Source organism: Dermochelys coriacea, chromosome 4 (assembly GCF_009764565.3).
Source record: "Dermochelys coriacea isolate rDerCor1 chromosome 4, rDerCor1.pri.v4, whole genome shotgun sequence".
Classification (NCBI taxonomy): Eukaryota; Metazoa; Chordata; order Testudines; family Dermochelyidae; genus Dermochelys; species Dermochelys coriacea.
In genome coordinates this window covers 132,174,400-132,192,383 of record NC_050071.1, presented here as the reverse complement: position 1 = coordinate 132,192,383, position 17,984 = coordinate 132,174,400, and the positions used below count along the sequence as shown (strand labels likewise).

The window sequence follows — 17,984 nt, the reverse complement described above, 5'->3', positions numbered from 1 at the left end:
AAATCAGGATAGAAGGTGGAAGGTAAAAGGCACCTATATAAGAGAGAGCCTCAAATATGAGGACTGTCCCCATAAAATCGGGATATCTGGTCATCTTAAGCGGCACGCCCCCCAGCCAATCAGGTTTGGAGGGAGGGGCTCTACTCACACAAGATTCATCTCTTCCATCTTTTTGATTTCTAGTGTCCATTGTCAGCTCCTTTGTCTAACTGATTCATCTACTCCTGACACTAGCTCACCGCAGCTGCTCTGATGACCCCCGCCCACAGAAGTTGAGTAGTTTTTTCCTCTCTCTTTTGTTCTATTCCTTCGTAGACTACTTAGCGCTTTTAATTCTCAGCATCTTGTACAGATATTACCTGGCTAATCCTCAAGACTCCCTAATCCAGTTGTGAATATCATGTCCCTTGCACAGATAAAGCAGTGGTGACTGATTTGTCCAAGGCAGCAAAGAAAAACTGTGATAGATCCAGGATTTGAACTCAGGAGTTCCTGGCCCCTAGTTTTGGGATCAGAGGTATTAGTTCATGCCTCTATCTCAAAGCTGTGCCTGGTTCATCTTTCATATATACTTTCAAACAAAATGGAGAATCATTTCTTTCACCTCCCTTTTGCCATGGGGAAAAATCATGATGCATGTTTGATGAAATGTGAATTTTTGCTGATTCTGTTGGTGGGCAGAATTTGTTCCCACAGCGCTAACAACAATGCCAGTTGGGTTCAGGGAAACTCTTGTGATCTCCCATGCCAATTGAGACAGGTGCTTGTATGTGTCAGCCCATCAACATAAGAACACAAGAACAGCCATACTGGGTCAGCTCAAAGGTCCATCTAGCCCAGTATCCTGTCTTCCGACAGTGGCCAATGTCAGGTGCCCCAGAGGGAATGAACAGAACAGGTGATTATCAAATGATCCATCCCGTCGCCCATTCTCAGCTTCTGGCGAACAGAGGCTAGGGACGCCATCCTTACGCATCCTGACTAATAGCCTTTGATGGAACTATCCCCCATGAACTCATCTAGTTCTTTTTTGAACCCTGTTATAGTCTTGGCCTTCACAACATCTCTGGCAAGGAGTTCCATAGGTTGACTGTGCGTTGTGTGAAAAAATACTTCCTTTTTTTTGTTTTAAACCTGCCGCCTATTAATTTCATTTGGTGACTTGTGTTAGGAGAAGGAGTAAATAACACTTCCTTATTCACTTTCTCCACACCACTCACGCTTTTATAGACTTCAATCATATCCCCCCCTTAGTCGTCTCTTTTCCAAGCTGAACAGTCTCAGTCTTAATAATCTCTCCTCACACGGAAGCCGCTCCATACCCCTCATCATTTTTGTTGCCCTTTTCGGAACCTTTTCCAATTCCAACATATCTTTTTTGAGATGTGGCAACCACCTCTGCATGCAGTATTCAAGATGTGGGTGTACCATGGAGGCAGAGCAATCCCTAGAGTATGGCAAAATGAGGCAACTGCCCCAGGCCCCGTGCTTTTGAGGGCCCCGCGCTTCGTGAGGAGGTTGGCAGGGAGGTGAGGCAGGGGGCCAGCGGGCGAGGAGGAGCCCCTCTACCAACCTCCTCCTCCCCCGAGCACCTCTTCTGCCCGCCGGCTGGCCCCGCCAATCAGCGCCTCCCACTCTCTCCCAATGCTTACCACCGATCAGCTGTGTTGCGGTGTCTGGAGGCACTGGGGGGAGATGGGAGGGGTAAGGGTGCAGCATGGTCAGGGGAGGGGGCGGAACTGGGCAGGGAAGAGGTAGGGCGGGGGCAGGAAGAGGTGGCGGGGTGGGGCCTTGGGGGGAGGGGTGGGGTGGAGTCGGGGCCTGGACGGAGCCAGGGGGACCATGCAGGAAACTCAGTGCCTATGTCCTGGGCCTCCTAGGGACGACCCTACATGGAGGTATATAGAGGCAATATGATATTATTATCTACCCCTTTCTTAATGATTCCCAACATTCTGTTCATCCAGCTATGTGGGGATAAAGAATGATCTGTAACGAGCAATCAGTGGAGACGTGTACAGACAGAGACCATGGTCATCAGCCATTGGCAGGCAGTAAAGAAGCAGAAAAAGTTACCATGGTCAGTCATAAGTCTCGGAAGTGACACTGTCAGCTCGCCCAGTATGCTGAATACCGACTAGGTGTGATATCCAGGCCAACAGAGGGTGGCAGAACACAGGAACACAACCTAAACCATCCCATATGGATGGGCAGCTTTGGGCTAAAAGGAAGCACTTAGGCCTGCCCATTACAGTTGACCATGTGCAGAACAGGATGGTTTCCAAAATGGTAAGTTGTCCCCCTACCTCTACCCCGTATTAGGGCCCCAATAGGAGTGTGGTTCTCAAACTTTTATACTGGTGACCCCTTTCACAGAGCAAGCCTCTGAGCGAGACCACCCCACCCCATATACATTAAAAACACTTTTTTATATATATTTTTAACACTATTATAAATGCTGGAGGTGAAACAGGGTTTAGGGTGGAGGCTGACAACTTGAGACCCCTCATGTAATAACCTCGCAACCCCCTGTGGGGTTACGACCTCCCAGTTTGAGAACCCCTGCGGTATAACTATATCTAGGGTGACCAGATGTCCCAATTTTAAAGGTTAAGTCCCGAGTTTTGGGTCTTTTTCTTATATAGGCTCCTATTACCCCTCACCCCCGTCCCAATTTTCCACATTTGTCGTCCGGTCACCCAAACTAGATCGCTCGGGGTGTGAAAAATCCACACCTCTGGGTGACGTAGTTATACCGACCTAAACCATGCAGAAAGCACTGTGTTGACAGGAGCACTTTTCCCATCAACAGAGCTACTGCTTCTTGCGGAGGTGGATTAACTACGCCGACAGGAGAGCTCTCGTCCATCAGCTTAGAGCATCTTTACTAAAGTGCTACAGCCTCGCAGCTGTGCCAGAGCAGCATTTTAAATGTAGACTTGCCCTATGTTTTCCAGACCTGAAGAAGAGCTCTGTGTAAAGCTTGAAAGCTTGTCTCTCTCACCAACAGAAGTTGGTCCAATAAAAGATATTACCTCACCTACCTTGTCTCCCTGAATAGTTTTATGACTTTTAAGAACATTAGCAGCTGTGGACAATAACAGCAGGTAGGAAATTCTCATGCTTAAAGATGTGAAGTGTTCACTGTAGGGCTCAAGAAAGAATTTCACCCCCTGTATCATCAGGGATCGGCCAGGCAGATTCCACACACACAATGGACTAATGTAATGGGACAGATTCTCATCTGCATTACACCCATTTTAATTTAGAGTAACTGCAGCAAAGTCAATGGATAACATGAGATAAGAACCTGGCCTTATTTCACTGGCCTATCTGGTCAGGAGTAATGAGAAACTTCTTGAATATGCCATTAATTTTATCTGCTACTCACCACTGAAGATTTGGAGAATTTGATTTCTGAAATACAGACAGACAGAAAACACCTTTTTGTTTAAAAATGCTGTTTCTAATGTATTTCCTTTTTAACATAAAAAACCAAAAGCCTTAGTGACATAACCTGCTAATGGCACTGTACAGAACCCAAACCAGTCCCAAGGATGATGTTAGCAGCATGGTCATGGTCTAGCATTCATTAACAGCGGATGAGAATTGTTTTGTAGGTGCATCTGTTGTATAGCATGAGTTACAGGAATTTTTAAAGAGACACTGTTAATGCACGCTGGGGCAAAGCTGGTTGTCAGATGGCTGTTCCTCTTCCACAGCAGTGAAAATCAACAACACTTAACACCCTGCAAACATTATCTAATTAATCTTCCCAGCACTCCTGTGAGATGGGATTGGTATCCAATTAAACTCCAGGAGTTCAGTCTGTTTAGCTTAATCAAGAGGAGGGTAAGTGGTGACTTGATCACAACCTATGAGTACCTGCGTGGGCACTTCAATCTAGCAGACAAAGGTAGAACAAGATTCACTGGCTGGAAGTTGAAGCTAGACAAATTCAGGCTAGACTAATGAGAGTAATTAACAATTGGAACAACCAACCAAGGGTTTGGGGTGGATTCTCCATAAGTGGCAATTTTAAAATTAAGACTGGACATTTTTCTAAGAGACATGATCTAATTCAAACAGAAATTAATTCAGGGGAATCCTCGGGCTTGTGCTATACAGGAGGTCAGACTAGATAAGCACAATGGTTCCTTTTGGCCTGGGAATCTATGAACCTGCACTTTACAGATGGTGAACAAAAGAATATAAGGATGGCCATATTGGGTCAGACCAATGTTCCATCTACCTCAGTATCCTGTCTTCTGATAGTGGCCAATGCCAGGTGCTTCAGAAGGAATGAACAGAACAGGGCAATCATCAAGTGATTCATCCCGTTGCCCATTCCCAGCTTCTGGCAAACAGAGACTTAGGGACCCCCAGAGCATGGGTTTGCATTCCTGACTATCTTGGCTAATAGTCATTGATGGACCTATCCTCCATGAACTTATCTAATTCTCTTTTGAATCCAGTTATGGTTTTGGCCTGCACAACATGCTCTGGCAATAAGTTCCACAGGTTGACTGTGCGTTGTGTGAAGAATATTTCCTTTTGTTTGTTTTAAACCTGCTGCCTATTAAATGGTGGCACAAAGTCAAATACAAAGGTGAATCTAAACTGATGTAATCTACATTTCTTTCCAGCCTCACCAGAGTTCACATTTTTTTAGCTGAAATTTAGACTCAACTCTGAACTTGGCTAGAGAGAGAGTAATTGACTTTACCAAAGTCAATGACAGAGGCGAGATTGGAACACAGATCATGCTGGTTCCCTTGCCCTTTACACTAGACCATATTCCTTACCACCAGATAAGTCCAAGCTGAACTTGACATTTCTTGAATCAAACCAAGTACACAAGATATTGGCAACGACATCTGTCATTCTCTTCCTAAAGAAACTGTCCTTCTACCCACTCCCCGCCCATCAGGGTTCAGTTCCTATGGCACATGAGCCCTAAAGTTACCCCCTGGCTATATACTACATTAGATCCATCTGTGGTACTCACTGCAGGCCCCAGCTACACATGCCTCATAAATTAACTTACACGCCAGGCTTAAGCATGGTTTAAATGTTCTTGTATTGAAACAGGATAAGCATAACACAGTTTGGTCGGCCAGCATGAAGGGGGCCAAAGCACATTAGAACGCTGACATTGCTTCAGCCCAGGATGGGACTGGGAACTAAAGGAAGTACGAGCAGTGAGAAGGACATCTTCCCATCCTCCACTAACAGCAGACGGGAGTTCCCACACTGTGGCCGAAGGAAGCAGTGCTTTCCCGCCACTCCCTGCCCCATTGGTTGGTGTGATGGAAGCTCCCAATTCTCTTTCAATCTGCTTTGGCCACTGGTTTGGACCAACACCAGAGCCCCATTTCTGATCACCGTCCTAACCTGCTTTGATTTCATTCATGCTGAGATTTAAACCATTGTCTATGCACTTTTTACTTGGCAGGGCAATGTCAACTGAGCCATTGTCACTCTAGTTTATACGGTCCTAATGGTACCTAAATTCTTCTACCGAAGGTAGGATCTCTAATTAATCTGCATACTGGTCACAGTACTGCCTAAAGTCTGCTCCATTTGGCAGGTTAAGTCCTACACTACAAAATCGTTTTTGAACTATAGAAAAATGGCAGGAAAAGTGTCTTTACTTAAAACTTCCTCAATGATAAATCCTAATAGCTTTCCTCAGTTTTCACTCAATCCTCACACAGACAAGACTCCCTTTGGGTCAAACACTGTAGGACATCCTCATTTTTACTGGGGTCTATCCCCATCCTCACTTGGGCAAGCACCTGCTGATTCCAGTGGAAGTTTTGCTTGAGAAAGAACTGACTGAAAGTCTAAGTGAGGGACTTCAAGATTTGGCCTTATATGAAGAGAACTAGACCTAAAATGAATTATTGTGGAAGCGAAGCTATAATGACCTTTCTATTTGTGGAAACAAGATCTATTTCCTGTGAAATATTTCTTAGCTGGTGCCTTGAGCTCCTGGAAGAGTACTTGTCTCAGGACATATAAGTATTCTTAATTAGATGGCATGGTGCTTATTACAAAGCACAAAGCACTCTTCAGATGTGGAAGAAAAGGGTGGATGTTCTACCAGATGTGCAGTAATACAGATAACTGGAAGCTTTGGGGTTACTGCTTCATGTGGAAGAGGCCCGATGAAGCTTCATTGGTGGGCTCAGGCATAACTTGGATATTCTGGTTTTTCAGGGCTGCTTCTCTCATTTTGTAATACATGAACTCATTCTGTTGGAACATGCGCAGCTCCATCTCCGACTGGACACGCATGACCTGCAGGGATGAATGACAGGCCAAGTGGTAAAAACTCTACAATGTCTCTCAAAGTAAAGAAATAAAGTACCTTCTAAGGTAGGACAGTGGCCTCCTGCTCCCCAGTTCTGTTAGATGGCTGAACATCTGTGCCATCTAATGAATATTCAGTGGCCCATGTGACAAGGGAGGATGACCTCAGTCCAGTTCCATAACCTGTCCCTCATCCAGGAGGCCAAAGGCTGCCTAGACATAGAGACTCAGCTGCTCTCCTAAACCCAATCACGGTCCCTCCTAGACCAGGCTGATTAGTGGTGAGGCAGTGTGGGGTAGATTGCACTGCCACTGTCTGCTGTGGTTCTTCTGCAGACAAATACAGGTTCCCATTCCCAAAGCTGTCAACCCAGAGTTCTTCATGAGCACAAATTCACTGCCAGTGCTAGATTACAGGGCTGCCTCTGTGCCTGCACAGGCAGAGAAGGGGTGCTAAGGATTCCCTTTATACCCTTCTGCAGGCTAGCTGGCCTTGGATCCAGGCACACAAGGGTAAGTGGGTGCTGTAAGCCCACTGCTCTCCTCCTAGAGAAGCGCGGCTGTGAACAACAGGGAATGGGCAGAGCCTTGACTCCATCCTCCAATACACCAGACAACTGATCTAAGTCAGTGCGGCAGGAAGAAAGGAGGGCTGTAATTTGCTGCTTCTGTAGGCCAGCAACAAATTACTATCCCGGGAGCAAAGGGAAAGCATATCTACCCACACACCTCCTGGGTGTGGGCTTCTGTCCCATTGCGTGGCACCAAGACCACTTAAGGAGAGAGATAAAATAAGTCTGCTCTACAGCCTATGGCTTTTAGCTCATGCAATAGAGGCTCATGCACTAAGCTCCAGAGGTCCCTGGTTTGATCCCACCCACCGAAGACTGGGGCCCGTCAGCGTTACAATGGAATGAAGTGGGTCCCTAAAGGACAATTCTTTTCCTGGGAGAGCACAGCAACACATTGCCCCTTATTATGGGCTGAGGAAATAAAATGCATATTTGGCAGTGGCTTTAGCCCTACACTATTGGGGCAGTTGTATAAAGACCTATGCATCTCTCTCTCTCTCTCTCTCTCTCTCTCTCTCACACACACACACACACACACACACACACACACACATCCCTGACCTAGGAGTCACAGCGTCACCGGCCAAGTTCAGGTGAGGACAGAGCTGGCAGGAGAACATGTCACTTCTCCAAAGGCGCAGCAAAGCCTACATCCTGCTCTGTGGCTAATATAGAGGTGAGCGAAACAACTTGATCGGAAAATGTCACATTTTTTAATTTCCCAATGCTGCATTTGGAAGTGAAACACTTTGCTTTGAATTGACAATTTTTACTTAAAAATGTCCACTTTTAGTCCAAATGTCTGTTAGATATGAACATTTTTGTTTCAAATCGACATTCCAAAATTAAACACTTCATTTCAAATCAACATCTTCTTTCAACATTTCCAATTTTTTTATCGCTTTTCATTCCATGAAGGTTTTCAATACTGAATTTTGACTTATTCTCCCCATTTGGGATGAAACCAATGTTAAAACGTTGGAATGTCCCAGAGGATAAGAATTCCATTTTCTAACCAGCTCCAGTATAATCTAATGGAAAACATATTAACATCATGCTGCACGAAGCAAGCTTTATATGATCAGTTCCCAGCTTTTTAGGCATCTGCTTCTACCATTTATTTAAATTTAACTCTTCATATACAATGACAACAAACCAGATTACACAGACACATGTCAAAATAGGAAATGTCCGAGAGACACTGGCCACCTACCTCCAGGTCTTTGGTGATTGGGTGAGTAGGTCCATGGGTCACCAGAAGAATAGCATAGGCTTTGCAGATCATGCCATGCCCTGCTTCAATGAGACTGGCATGCCAATGGGTCACCCCTGCCCGCATCACTGCCATCCCTAACTGCGCATTGTTGGGATGGTATATTTTCCTGAGAAAACATTGAGAAATTTCATTGTGGGGAGCGTCTAACTTTCCAAATGTAAATATTACCTGAAAACATTGTTTACTGAGGGACAGATTCTGTCATGCTTACTCACACTGAGCGGTACCTCAATCCATGAGTAGCCCCACTGAAATCAGTCGAACTGCTGGAAGTGGGAGCTACTACTCAGTGTGGCACAACCTGGCTGGGAAGGAACAACATGCTGACAGGGTCTGATACAGGCTCCGAAGGTTTGTAACACCACATTCCATCGATATAACTGCAATCAGGATCCAATGCTATGCCCCTAACATTGCAGTTCCAGCACAGTGAGCAATTGCTTGAAATCACATTTAAACCTAATGCTTAGCTCTTATGTAGCATTTTTCATTTGTGGATCACAAAGCACTTTGCAAAGGAAGGAAAGTATCATTGTCCCCATTTTACAGATGGGAACTCTGACTCACAGCAAGGTGAAATGACTTTCCCTATGTCACCTAGCAGATCAGCGGCAGAGCCAGACTTGAATGCAGGTTCTACTTTCAGGCTTATGACCCTTCCCGTGGACCACGCTGCCTCTCATCAAACAACAGTGGTCAAAGGCATTAAAATGAAACTGGACAAAATGGCAAACACACTCTTGGGAACAATTTTTCTTTGAAAGGAGGATGAATTAGGTGATGCAATAGGCCTTTTCCACTTCTAATGTGTATGATTTTAAAACCTGTGATTTCTAAGAATCTGTGCTCACTTTGTCATTTGAGCTACACTTAGTATGAGGGAGGAAAAACATTGGAGCGCCTTAGCCTGAACAGAATAAAACCCAACCCACTTCTCCATAGCTTTCCTGGCTTTGCAGTAGAAACTTGGTTTACTCAGTAAAGAAGTAGCTACAGAGTGTGCAAAGAAGTAGCTACAGCAATTTCCATCATGTATGATTGGGCTGTCCAAAAGGAGATCACATTAAAATTATCACAACATGGGGGAAGCACCTGGATAAGATGCTGCTGGGCTGCTAAGATGGAAGGAAATTCTAGATGGTTTGAGGCCCTTTCTAGACCAACTGGGTGTTTCTGGCCAATCACCTCCTGATGGCCAGCTGTTGGAAGGAAGGCAAGCAGCTTCCAGGTGGAGATGCCCCAACAAAGGAAGAGACTATTTCACAATGGAAAATGTCAACAGCCAAAACAAAGCTGAATATATATTATTTCCTAAAGGCCTGTCTCCTACCCCCATCACTTGAGTCCTTTAAAATGGGACTGGGCCAAGCCAGCTGCAGGGGGTCAGGAGGTTATTCTCCCCCTCCTTCCCCAGTGTATTCTGGGAGGGTTTTTTTTATCTTCTTCCTCTGAAGCATCAGGGATGCCACGAGGGACACTGGGGCGAGGTGGGCCAGGGCTCTGGGGTAGCATCAAGCATTTGCTCTCTCAGGTGCTTGGCTGACTGGTTCTTGTTGTCACGCACAGAGTATAACTGATCACCATGTGTGTGGTCAGGAAGGAATTTTCTCCCAGGTCGGATTGGCAGGGACCTTGGAGATGTTGTGCCTTCCTCTGCAGCTGGGAATGCAGGTGACTCGCCAAGATTATCTGGATGTATCTCATTTAATCATTTCCCTGCCATTATGGGGGCCTTGGGCACGGGTGCACCTCAGTCCCTCCTGTTCTCTGCCTGTCACACATAATACTCCAGTCTTCCATGGGTTTCATTTACTTTGGTCTGACTTCAGCTGTTGGGTTTAGTGTGCGAGTCCTGGGTGGGTGTTGGTGGTCTGTGCCATACAGGAGGTCACACTGGATGATCTAGTGGTCCCTTCTGGCCTTAAACTCTGACTCTGACACTCAGGAATAAACTGCAAGGAACAGTTACTAGCAGGAGCAAGGGCTAGATGTGACCTGAAGTGGTGCAAAGTAAAAGGGCAAGGCAAAAATTTGCATTTGGGGACACCTGTGCAATCCACCAGCAGTTTTCTTATCACAGTAGCATCTCTTTACCAGTCAGAGATCACATTACAGGAGCACAGTGTGTTCTTTACATAATGATAGGTCTTCTCCATGTCCAATTTATCTGACACCATCTAAGTAGCTCTGGGCAGCTTCTCAGACAAAAGAGATGAGTTAATTAAACCTGTCCAGTTGCCCTCTGAAGTTATATGTAAATACCTTGAAAAATGATCCTGTTTTGGAGCTTTCCATTCACAAAGTGAGCAAAACTCTCTCTCTCTTTGGTGATAAAAGCAGGGCCTGATTCTGAACTCAGTTATACAGGTTTTACACCAGTGTTGCTCCACTGACTTTAGTGGACTTACTCCTGTTTTACACCATTGTAAAGTGAGAGCAGAGTCAGGTCCAGATTCTTTTTAGAAACGTCTTAATTAAATTATAGAGTCAAAAAGAGCCACCATGAAAATGGGTGATTTGATCACATACATGTAACCATCAACCATCCTCTTCGCATAGCCTGCTGCTTCCTCGAACATCTGGAGATAGGAGAGCACTTCCGAAGCGATGCTCAGGATCCTCAGCAGGTAGATGTTAGTGTCTCCCAGCACAGGCTCTTGTTTCTTCAGACACTCACGACAGAGCTTCACAACCTAGGCACCCATGAAAGGCAAATGAGTTCAAGAGAACATCACAGCACTGCCTGCCCTAGAATTGCACATCCACCATGACAGAGCGTTGTATCTTGTATGTTTCACATTTATCCTATTTGCTCAATAGCTGCTCTCCAAAGAAAGTCAGTCATAAACAAGCGAGGAAAGTAAGAGTGAAGGGTGCAAATGTAACCCACTGGTGAGTGAGTCACAGGTTTCCCCTTTGTCCCCATCTGCAAAGGACATGAGATTATTGCAGCCTCACCTAGGGAGTCTTGGATCTTAGCTCATGCTTTTAGTTCTGGACATCCCTGGTGTGTTGGCAAAGATGGCTGCCATCACACAAACTTCCCCACCTCACTAAAGGGCATCAGCAGAGAGATGGGACCAGATTGACACCAGCTCTGAACCTTTCACATGCTGGTGAAGGGTGGATCCAGTGTCATCCCTGGAGGTTCAGGCTCATCCTCTGTGAGATGGATCTGAGGGGAAGGACTGGATTGGATTCCCTTGGACTCAGGGGGAGTTTGGATCCAGCTCAGAACCCTTGTGACTTGGTCCCATCCCTATTTTATCACCGTGGAGAGAGAATGAGAGCGTTCCAGTGAGATGGGCAGCCCCGGTGGAAGGATCACTCACTGTTAGGCTATGGACAGAGAGGTGGAGGAGGCCAAGATGGGCAGACGAGAATGAATGATCCAGGGAGGAAGGAAGTGAATATTGGTGAATTAATTTGAGTGTATTCATGCATTGTCTGCCCCATAAATACTGACATCAGCAAACTGACCCATCAGTTTGAGTGTGCAACTAGTGCCCCTGTCTGCAGTACTGTTTCATTAATATGACAACACAAAGGCTGACTGAGTCTGCCCAGTGGCTCAGTGAGATCAGCTGCCTGCTTCCTTTCCCTGAAGTTCCACAGCAAGAAGAGACCAAAGACACTGTGACTTACTTCGTGGTAGACCCCCTCGGATCGGGCCTTGCTGATCTTCTCCAGGGTGTCCTTGGAGAACTGGAGAACTTCCTTCACTACGTCTTGGGAGGGCTGGGGACAGCATTTGAAAGCTATTGAAATGAATTCACTTCTGAAGTTACACCCATGCTCCCCGGAATAGAACCAGCTGCCACACTGAGGTCCTGAAGCTTGCTACCATTGAACTCAATAGTAAAACTTCCACTGATTTCAACGGGAGCAGGATCAGCCCCTACCTGTACTAATCTACAGTGCCACTCAGTGCTGCTACTGAATAGATATGACCTGATTGTGCTCTCACTGGGACGAGGGTGTAGCAGGGTAGGGTGACAGGAAGGGACCTGAGTGGTTTGGGGGGCTTGGTTTGGTTTTTTTGTTCCTGCAAAATGTCAAAAGTTAGTGATTGGCAATTGGGAGACTCTTGCAAACCTCACGGGGGAATGAAAGAGACTGAGCATGGGAGACAGAGAACAGGCTGACCCCAGCGGGGTTACACGGAGTCACTAGGTGCTGCATGTGCACAGCGTATGGCAGGATTGGGGCCATTGATTGAGACTTCCATGGAGTTCTACCAGGGAGAAATTTAACCCTATATTTTATTTACATACTTGAAAAAATGTCAGCATTTGGGCCAAAACATGACTTCCCACCTGGCCTTAAAAACTGGCCCCTTCCAGCTTTCCATGCTGGAATGACAGCTGCAAGAATTCCAAAACCACAAGTCAGACCCCCAAAATACTGAGATTGTCTTAAAAATCATGAGATTTAAAAACTAATTAATGTTGGATTCTTTTTCTTTGCCTTCTGGTTTTTGAGTTTCTGGGGTTCCCAATTCTTTGCCATAAGAACATAAGAATGGCCATACTGGTCAGACCAAAGGTGCATCTAGCCCAATATCCTGTCTTCCAACAGTGACCAATGCCAGGTTCCCTAGATGGGATGAACAGAACAGGGAATCATCAAGTGATCCATTCCCTGCCGCTCATTCCCAGCTTCTGGCAAACAGAGGCTCGGGACACCATCCATGCCCATCCTGGCTAATAGCCATTGATGGACCTATCCTCCATTAATTTATCTAGCTCTTTTTTGAACTCTGTTATAGTCTTGGCCTTCACAACATCCTCTGGCAAAGAGTTCCACAGGTTGAATGTGCGTTGGGTGAAGAAATACTTCCTTTTGTTTGTTTTAAACCTGCCACCTATTAATTTCATTTGTTGACCCCTAGTTCTTGTGTTATTTACTCCTTCTCATAATACTTCCTTATTTATTTTCTCCACACCAGTCAAGATTTTATAGACGTCTATCATATCCCCCGCTTAATCGTCTCTTTTCCAAGCTAAACAGTCTCAGTCTTATTAATCTCTCCTCATACGGAAGCTGCTCCATACCCCTCATCATTTTTGTTGCCCTTTTCTGAACCTTTTCCAATTCCATACATCTTTTTTGAGATGGGGCAACTACATCTGCACACATTATTCAAGATGTCGGTGTACCACGGATTTATATGGAGGCAATATAATATTTTCTGTCTTATTATTTATCCCATTATTAATGATTCCCAATATTCTGTTAGGTTTTTTTTACTACTGTTGCACATAGAGAGAATGTTTTCAGAGAACTATCCACAATGACTCCAAGATCTCTTTTTTGAGTGGTAAAGCAGCTAATTTAGACTCCATCATTTTATATGTATAGTTGGGATTATGTTTTCCAATATGCATTATTTTGCATTTATCAACATTGAATTTCATCTGCCATTTTGTTGCCCAGTCACACAGTTTTGAGAGATCCTTTTGTAGCTCTTCGCAGTCTGCCTGGGACTTAACTATCTTGAGTAGTTTTGAATCATCTGAAAATTTTGCCACCTCACTGTTTACCCCTTTTCCCAGATCATTTATGAATATGTTGAATAAGACTGGGACCAGTACAGGCCCCCTGGGGCACATTACTATTTACCTCTCTACATTCTGAAAACTGACCATTTATTCCTACCCTTTGTTTCCTCTCTTTTAACCAGTTACCAATCCATGAGAGGACCTTCCCTCTTATCCCATGACAGCTTACTCTGCTTAAGAGCCTTGTCAAAGATGGACCTTGTCAAAGGCTTTCTGAAAATGTAAGTACACTATATCCACTGGATCCCCCTTGTCCACATGCTTGTTGACCCCCTCAAAGAATTCTAGTAGATTGGTGAGGCATGATTTCCCTTTACAAAAACCATGCTGACTCTTCCCCAACAAACTATGTTCATCTATGTGTCTGACAATCTTGTACTTGATGATAGTTTCAACCAGTTTGCCTGGTACTGAAGTCAGGCTTACTGGCCTGTAATTACTGGGATCACCTCTGGAGCTCGTTTTAAAAATTGGCGTCACATTAGCTATCCTCCAGTCATTTGGTACAGAAGTTGATTTAAATGATAGGTTACAGACTACAGTTAGTAGTTCTGCAATTTCACATTTGAGTTCCTTCAAAACTCTTGGGTGAATACCATCTGGTTCTGGTGACTTATTACTGTTTAGTTTATCAATTTGTTCCAAAACCTCTTCTAATGACACCTCATTCTGGGACAGTTCTGAAGATCTGTCACCTAAAAAGAATGGCTCAGGTTTGGGAATCTCCCTCACATCCTCAGCCGTGAAGACCGATGCAAAGAATTCATTTAGCTTCTCCTCAATGGCCTTATCGTCCTTGAGTGCTCCTTTAGCATCTCGTTTGTCCACTGGCCCCACTGGTTGTTTAGCAGGCTTCCTGCGTCTGATGTACTTTAAAAAAAATTGCTATTACTTTTTGAGCCTTTAGCTTCCTGTTCTTCAATTCTTTTTTGCCCTTCCTAATTATATTTTTACACTTCATTTGCCAGAGTTTATGCTCCTTTCTATTCTCCTCACTAGGATTTAACTTCTACTTTTTAAAGGATGCCTTTTTGCCTCTCACTGCTTCTTTTACTTTTTTGTTTAGCCACAGTGGCTCTTTTTTGGTTCTCTTACTATGTTTTTTAATTTGGGGTATACATTTAAGTTGAGCCTCTATTATGGTGTTTTAAAAAAGTTTCCATGCACCTTGCAGGGATTTTACTTTTTGCACTGTACATTTTAATTTCTGTTTCACTTACTTCCTCATTTTTGTGTAGTCCCCCTTTCTGAAATTAAATGCTACAGTTTTCTCCACAATCACAAGGGCTAGAAATCTACTTTTTTTTGTTTTATAAGGAAAACTGAAGTTGTTTTATAATCACATGGTGCCCTGAGGTGGGACTTCAAAAAAAAACCCCAACCACCCTTTATTGTGAAATTCATGATAAAATTGACAACACTGTTATATGACCAAGAACCAAAGCAGTAATCCTGGGTTTGGACCTAAGGAATAGATTTTGATCCCTCCTGAAAGAGGAAGGGGTTTGGATTCAGCGCTTTAGGTTTGTCCTGTTGTTTGCTTTTAACATCTGGACTGCGGGAGGCTTGGGGAATCTTTGTGTTAGATTTTGCTAAATTTGTGAAGGCGGCCACCTAATGACAGCCAGGCTAGAAAGGGCCCTGAAAGTTTACAATACAAGGAACAAGAATTGTCTTTTACTCAGAGCCTATATACAGAGTTATAGCTTAAAAGACTGAAACTACTGAAGGTAACCAGGTTTTAATATTTTAACCAGGGTTTAAGCCTGAATAGTGCTCTTGGGATAGGTATACACTGCAGGTGAGAGCATGCCTCCCAGCCCAGCTAGACAGGCACATGCTAGCTCTGCTCAAACTCACACTAAAAATAACAATATGGACATTGTGACACAGGCTAGCCATGAGACTGTGGTCAGGGGGGCCAGGCAGGCTTGGACTCAGCCAGTCAGCTCATGCCACTACCTGTGCCTCAACACCCACATGACTATTTTTAGCATGCTAATTCAAGCAGAGCTAGCGTATGTCCTTTCTAGCCCAGCTGGGAATCACACCTTCCGGCTGCTGTGTAGACCTATTGGGGTCCTATCCTGTCCTGCAGACTTTGTTCAAAAGGAATTTTGAGATCAATGCAAGTTGTTTGTCTAAGTAAGGGACTCCTATAATGGGCACTTGAAATGTCACTTAAACAGTAGCAGCACATGCTTGCAGGGAGGAGGGGAAGAGGGGTTATCCCATTTGCCTACATGAATTGTCAAATGAAAGCTGTTTCCTGCCTTCACTAAGAGCCTAATCCCGGTCCCACTGAAATCAATGGAAGCTTTGCCACTAATTTGAAGGGGTGAAGGATCAGAGAATGGAATGGCTGTCAAGTATGTAAACTGTCATTCCAGCATATATTCAGAAGGCATTTTTCATGCAGCTGTGAGGGCTGCTACTAACTGGGGATTGAGCCTGAATTTGGAGAATGTAGACAAGCTGGGCAGCAAGCAGACTCTGTCTCCTGTTAAGGTCAATACCAAGATTTATTACCTATGTATGGAGAGTATTTTTAATACGTAAAATCCCAGGCCTTGCATAGGTACAGGGAGATTTTTCCATGAGGTCACTAAAGATATGGAAAATATTTACCCTGAAAGTGACACACGCTGACTGTGTGTATAGCAGATCCCCACTCATACACACACACAGAGACACACAAGCCCTCCCTGCTCACTAAGGCTCTGTCTACACTATGAGGAGCCGCAGAGGCCATGCTGAGTATAAGCCCACCTGAAAACCAGTGGGTAGGTATTCAGTACAGCTAAACTGTGCCTCCACTCCAGTATCGGTGTTTCCATGATTACAATGCTATTTATACACATGCTACCTGGATAAGAACTAACAAGAGTATATGTACATGAGCAGGGGAATCGCATCCCCTCACTCCTTTTGTCGATGTAGCCTAAAGGTTTAACAGCAGGTGCTGTAGAAAGATCTTATATTTCTGAAGATATTGCTGGAGATGTTCCGACCCCACAGTGTGGTACAAGTGGCCACAGATACAGAATAAAGACAGGTAATTTACTAGTACATGATGAATTACTACAGCAAATAATAGAAACTAAGCAACAGTTTAATTTGCAGTGGTCTCCCAGAAGTTAGTAGGAGTTACGGGCTGCATGCAGCCCTTACTCATGTGAGTAGTTCCAGTTTGTACAAGTAGTCCCCTTGACTTCAATTAGGGCCTGATCCTGTAAACCTTTACTTGTGGGAGTAGTTCTAACAAAATCAAGTACAGGACTCACATTACAGGATCAAGCTTTTACTGATTCCAGGGATACTACTTGCATGAGTGCAAAGTTGCAGGACTAGGTCCGTACTGTAGTTCAACTGATCATTGTGTGAATAAAGCTAGCTCAGAAAGAGAACAGCAATCAAGGGAAAAAATTCCCACTTACATGTAATCAGGAGCTATCAGCACCATCACAAAGTAAAACAGCCTGTCAAGGAAAACAGCTTAATACCTACAAGACATCCCACAAACTTGCCATGCTATCATAATCTATTCTTCCACGAACTCGTGTGACGCTGAATAATAAATAAATACAAGTCACTATGCTTCTGCCCAAAAGATAAATAGCCTGTCGTGTGAACTCCCCACAGAGAATCAACCCAATGCAGTCACCCCCAAAGACATAGCCAAAGGTTCTCACAACAATTTTTTTGGTGGCCTCGGAGTGTGGCCACCAACTCTCGCTGGTGGCCACTCAGACAATTTTTCCTAAAATACTTAACTTTATGAAAAACAAATAAAGATGCACATATATGTGTACAAATCATAGTTACTTATTTATTTACATTCAGAATAAGAAGCAATGGTCTCAATTTACAGTGGGGAAGGTCTAGCTTGGATATTAGGAAACGCTATTTCACTAGGAGGGTGGTGAAGCACTGGAATTGGTTACCTAGGGAGGTGGTGGAATCTCCATCCTTAGAGGTTTTTAAAGCCCAGCTTGACAGAGCCCTGGCTGGGATAATTTAGTTGGGTTGGTCCTGCTTTGAGCAGGGGATTGGACTAGATGACCTCCTGAGGTCTCTTCCAACCCTAATATTCTATGATTCGATGTAGGGGTTTTTTGCAGACTCAATAATAAAAATAATGCAAGTTGTCTCTATTCTTTACTGAACCTAAACAGAATAGAAACACAAATATAGGGTCTTTACATGTTCTTGTCTTTTTTTTATTATTATTATTGTTTCTTTTGCTTATTTTGGTTGCAT

At 44.3% G+C, this 17,984-nt stretch overlaps 1 protein-coding gene across 2 annotated transcripts in view; it reads right to left on the bottom strand.

Moving 5' to 3' along the window:
- Positions 1-5,935: 5,935 nt before the first annotated feature.
- SMYD1 (SET and MYND domain containing 1) overlaps positions 5,936-17,984 on the bottom strand; it is a 52,455-nt gene continuing 40,406 nt past the window's right edge. For both annotated transcript variants that reach the window (XM_038399841.2, XM_043512715.1), the window contains 4 exons: positions 11,809-11,901; positions 10,693-10,856; positions 8,101-8,269; positions 5,936-6,303 (listed from right to left, as the gene is read on the bottom strand). In XM_038399841.2, the coding sequence (XP_038255769.1) occupies positions 6,145-6,303; positions 8,101-8,269; positions 10,693-10,856; positions 11,809-11,901 (585 nt within the window). In that variant the 3' untranslated portion in view covers positions 5,936-6,144. The remainder of the gene's footprint in view (positions 6,304-8,100; positions 8,270-10,692; positions 10,857-11,808; positions 11,902-17,984) is intronic.